General features: G+C 52.4%; 1 protein-coding gene across 1 annotated transcript; it reads left to right on the top strand.

Moving 5' to 3' along the window:
- The first annotated feature begins 1,549 nt into the window (after nt 1-1,549).
- NKX2-3 (NK2 homeobox 3) lies at nt 1,550-4,047 on the top strand. The gene is made up of 2 exons (XM_043990119.1): nt 1,550-1,904; nt 3,359-4,047. The coding sequence occupies exons 1-2, from the start codon at nt 1,550-1,552 to the stop codon at nt 4,045-4,047; spliced, it is 1,044 nt and encodes a 347-aa protein (XP_043846054.1).
- The last annotated feature ends 318 nt before the right edge of the window (nt 4,048-4,365 follow it).

The raw sequence follows: 4,365 nt of genomic DNA, 5'->3' as shown, positions 1-4,365 counted from the left end.
GGTCAACTCTACCGTTGACTTCCTGCGTGACCTTGGGTTAGATCCCTCACCTTTTTTGGTCTCGATTTCCTCATCTGTGGAATAGGAAACTGGTTAGTCTACATGAGTTCTAATGGACCCTTCCATATCTAAATCTGTGATATTACAACCTCTAAGCTTCCTACTATCCTCTAATACTCTGCAATTCTATAAAGTTAGTAAAGACTTCATAGGCAGCTAAGTGGCACAGTGGATAGGTCTTGGAGTCAAGAGGAACTGGGTTCAAAGCTGACCTCAGATACTAGCTGTGTGACTCTGTACAAGTCACTTAACTCTGATCCCCCCCCCCAACCAAAAAAAAAAAGACTTCATAGGAGAGACCAAATTTGAATACATAGACAATAAGTTCACTTCATCAATTAGGCCTGTAGAGTCTAATTACATTTAGATTGGGGAGACCGTGTGATGATACTGTTCCAGTAAATTCAACAGTCTAACAAGCATTTATTTAGTACCTAATATGTACTAGGAACTGTGCTAGGTATTGTGGCTACAAAGACAACCAAGAAACAGTCTTTGCCTCCAAGAAAATTATCAATATTCAATTTTTTTGGTGACTAACAACAGAGATTATTATTACCACCATCATTCTTATTTACATTATATCCATCTAGATGGACACCCAATTGCCTACTCCCAACCCATCGGATTCTCTGCCTAGGAATTCAAAGTGCCAAGAGCCCCTACTTTGCTAGAATGTATGTTGATCAACAGACAACTTACCCCTGTAAGCCTCAAACTCTGGCCTGGGGTTCATGAACTTAAATGTGTGTGTGTGTGTGTGTGTGTGTGAGAGAGAGAGAGAGAGAGAGAGAGAGAGAGAGAGAGAGAGAGAGGAGAGAGAGAAATGTATTTCTATGTAATTCGTTTTTCTAATCCTATGTATATTATTTTATGCACTTAAAATCATTACTCTGAGGTTTCACCAGACTGCCAAAGAGGTCCATAAGACCAAAAAAAAAAAAAGTGAAGAACTTTGGGGCTGAGAGAAGGTGGGAGCCAGCAGCTTTCCCTTGGGGAAAAGCACAAGCAGTTGGTACCAGCTTGGGCCAATCTTAGACCCTCTGACCTCAGCAGCCTTACACCTAGCGGCTTCGCCCAGGCCCTGCTCTAGGAAGCCATGGATTTTCCCGATTCTCTCCTTAGTCAATTTCTATTTCTGGTAGGACTGCGGGCTCTCTGGAAGGGGCGATGGGGGCGTGGCTAGCCTCCACCTAAACCAATAGAGAAGAAGCCCGGGGAACAGGCCCAGCCCCTGCCGTGACGTCTTGACCAGGGACAGAGGCAGCTTCTGAGACCTACTCCTAGTCCCTGCAGTGGCTGTAACAAAACCCAGACCCCCGGTTCCAGGCTAATGGAGGCAATTTAGACTGCAGCAGGACCTCGTCCATCGTTTGTCAAAAGTCCTATTCGGCAGCAGAGGTAGAGGCAGGAGGACAGCAGGAACCGCTTCCCCGCCCCTCCGTCGAGGATTTATTGAGTATTTGCTTTGAGCAATTAAGTTGCTCTGATGATGTTACCAAGCCCGGTCACTTCCACACCTTTCTCTGTCAAAGACATTTTGAATCTGGAACAGCAGCAACAACAGTACCACGGCGGGCACTTGCAGACGGACTTGGAGCAGCATTTCCACTCGGCCTCCTGCATGTTGGCTGCGGGGGAGGCGGCCCAATTTTCTGATGGGGGGGAGGAGGAGGAGGAGGAGGGAGAGAAACTGCCCTATTTAAACTCAATAGCCGCAGCCGAGAGCCACGGGGAGACGGGGATCTGTCCCGAGAGCTATGTCCACACGGTCCTCCGCGGCTCCTGCGGGCCCAAGGACCAAGAAGAGGAGGCCGACGGGGTCGTGAGGGACAGGAGCCAGAGTGAGTAGAGGGGGCAGGAAAAGCGCCCGCACACCTGGAACAAAGGCGGAGGCCCGCACACCTCCCATAAACTGCCAGCAGGGCCTCCCGCTCCTTTAGCCTTTGGTGGGGGTCAGGCTCCAGTCCTGTGCAGCGACAGCTCCGCCACAACGCAGGTACCTGCGAGGGAGCAAGGGGCGGGGGTTGGGGGAAGAGGTGACCCCGAAAACCTCAGCCGCGGAATGGAGAGCGAGGCTGTCACCCTGCAAACCGCAAGTGTGGGGAAGGGCGCGTTCCCGGGAGTCTGGGGGGGTCCGCTAGAGATCAATGCCACCGACGCTGTAGCTCCCAGCAGGTTTTTTGCCCCTGGCCTGAGAACTTGCCCTGATGATGCATAGTTAGGTGTGGGGTTTTTCCTTCCTTTTCCCAAAAATGATAATTTAATGTAGAAAAAGGAAGCTCCCTCTCCTTTCCGCTATCCCTTGGTGTCAGAGAGTTGTTCTCACGCCCACAGACTGTTGGTCTCCTGCCCTGGGGGCAGCCTAGGCGCTCCCACTCAGTAACCGTAATGCAGACTTGGAGGCCAGAACTGGTCGATTTGGGGAGCTCGGTTACTGGAGCCACTGCGCCGTTAGAAGGTGGTGTAAACAGACAACTCCAGGCCTGGGCCTTCTTAGCGCCCAGCCATCAAGCTTTATTTAGCTTTAGCCGAAAACTCCCAGATACTTGCTTTGTGTCACTGTAGAATATGCCCTTGACTTCCCGAGGGACCACTCAGCTGGGTTCTGGAGAAAGAGCTTTAGCAAGATCCCTCATAAGATTTCTGGGGAGACTTTGTCAAAGACGCATAGAATCATAGAGCCACACTGGAAGGGTTGATGAACTAAAAGAGCAGGCCAGCCCCCTTTTACATGAGAAACTTGAGGCCCTGTTGCTTTCCTGAGGACAGTCTGGTGTAGAGCTGGCAGTAAACTTGGGCCTGCAACCCACCTGCAGCTGACACCCGACCCCCACCCCCCCACACACATACCTCTGTGTCTGCTTCTTGTGATAAAGACCACTGGAAATTCATACAGAAATTTTTAGCCACTATGATTCTTGCTTGCGCAGCAGTAGGTCAGGAAGGTCCCAAAGTGTAAATACAAACACATCTCACAGCCTACTTGCATACTATACCGACATTGCACTTAACTGTAAATGCACAACATCATATAGACAGGATTTAGGACACTGAGGACATGAATTAGAAGTTGATTTTCCTCAGTAGGAGGTGAACTGAAAAGGGTGATGCACACTTCAAGCACAGGAAGGCACTTCCTCACCCCAGTATTGTGCCCAGGGCCACAAACGGTCACAGATATAGGCACACACTCGCACACCGACCCCCTGATAATCAGTGCCTCCTGTGCAGATGGTGCTTCAAGGCTGATTGAGGGGGACGCTAAGGAACATTGTTGTTTTTGCTCCTTCCTCAGAAAGCTGCCCGCTGAAGAAGCCGCTGGAGGCAGGAGAGTGTAAGGCCGAGGAGAGCGAGAGGCCGAAGCAGCGCAGCCGGAGAAAGCCCAGGGTCCTCTTCTCTCAGGCTCAGGTTTTCGAGCTGGAAAGGAGATTTAAGCAACAGAGGTATTTGTCTGCGCCAGAGAGGGAGCACCTCGCCAGTAGCCTAAAGCTCACGTCTACACAGGTGAAGATCTGGTTTCAGAACCGGAGGTACAAGTGTAAGAGGCAGCGTCAGGACAAGTCCTTGGAGATGGGGGCGCACCCGCACCCACCACCTCCCAGGAGGGTGGCGGTGCCAGTATTGGTGCGGGACGGAAAGCCCTGCATCAGTGGCGCGCAGAGTTACAACGCTCCTTATAGCGTGGGCGCCAGCCCTTACTCCTACAACAGCTTCCCGAGCTACGGCTATGGGAACTCGGCTGCGGCCGCGGCCGCAGCCGCCGCTTATAGTGGCAACTACGGCTGCACTTACCCCGGGAGCAGCGGCGCTGCCGCAGCCGCCGCCATCCCGCCAGCTTGCAACGCGGCAGGAGGTGGCCCCTTTGTGAACGTGAGCAACCTGGGAGGCTTCGGGGGCGCGGCGCAGCCCCTCCAGAGTCTCCACCAGGGCAGCGCAGTGCCCCCCTGCGCCCAGGGCACCTTGCAGGGCATCCGAGCCTGGTAGGGGCGGGCAAGGAGGCTCCGGAGCAGCCTGCAGGGTATTCTTCAGACTGAAGGGCGGGAAAGACCTGGCCGGGGGAAGATGGACCTGGCAGCGTCCCCTTCGTAAAAGAAATCTCCCCGCCCCAAGGCTCAGAGTGCAACTGACTCGGGACCGGAAATGGTGGGGACAGAGAGGACAAGCAGGGCTCCCCGTTTCTACCACATCAGACTGTATTTGGCATAGAGGAGAAATAATGTTCTATACATCTATACTTAAAACTATACTATGTAACAGCGACTTGTTTCAGGCCAACTGCAGCTAAGCTCAGAGAAAAGGCCC

The sequence above is a fragment of the Dromiciops gliroides genome, chromosome 2 (genome assembly GCF_019393635.1).
Source record: "Dromiciops gliroides isolate mDroGli1 chromosome 2, mDroGli1.pri, whole genome shotgun sequence".
NCBI lineage: Eukaryota > Metazoa > Chordata > Mammalia > Microbiotheria > Microbiotheriidae > Dromiciops > Dromiciops gliroides.
This window is presented reverse-complemented; position numbering and strand designations above follow the sequence as displayed.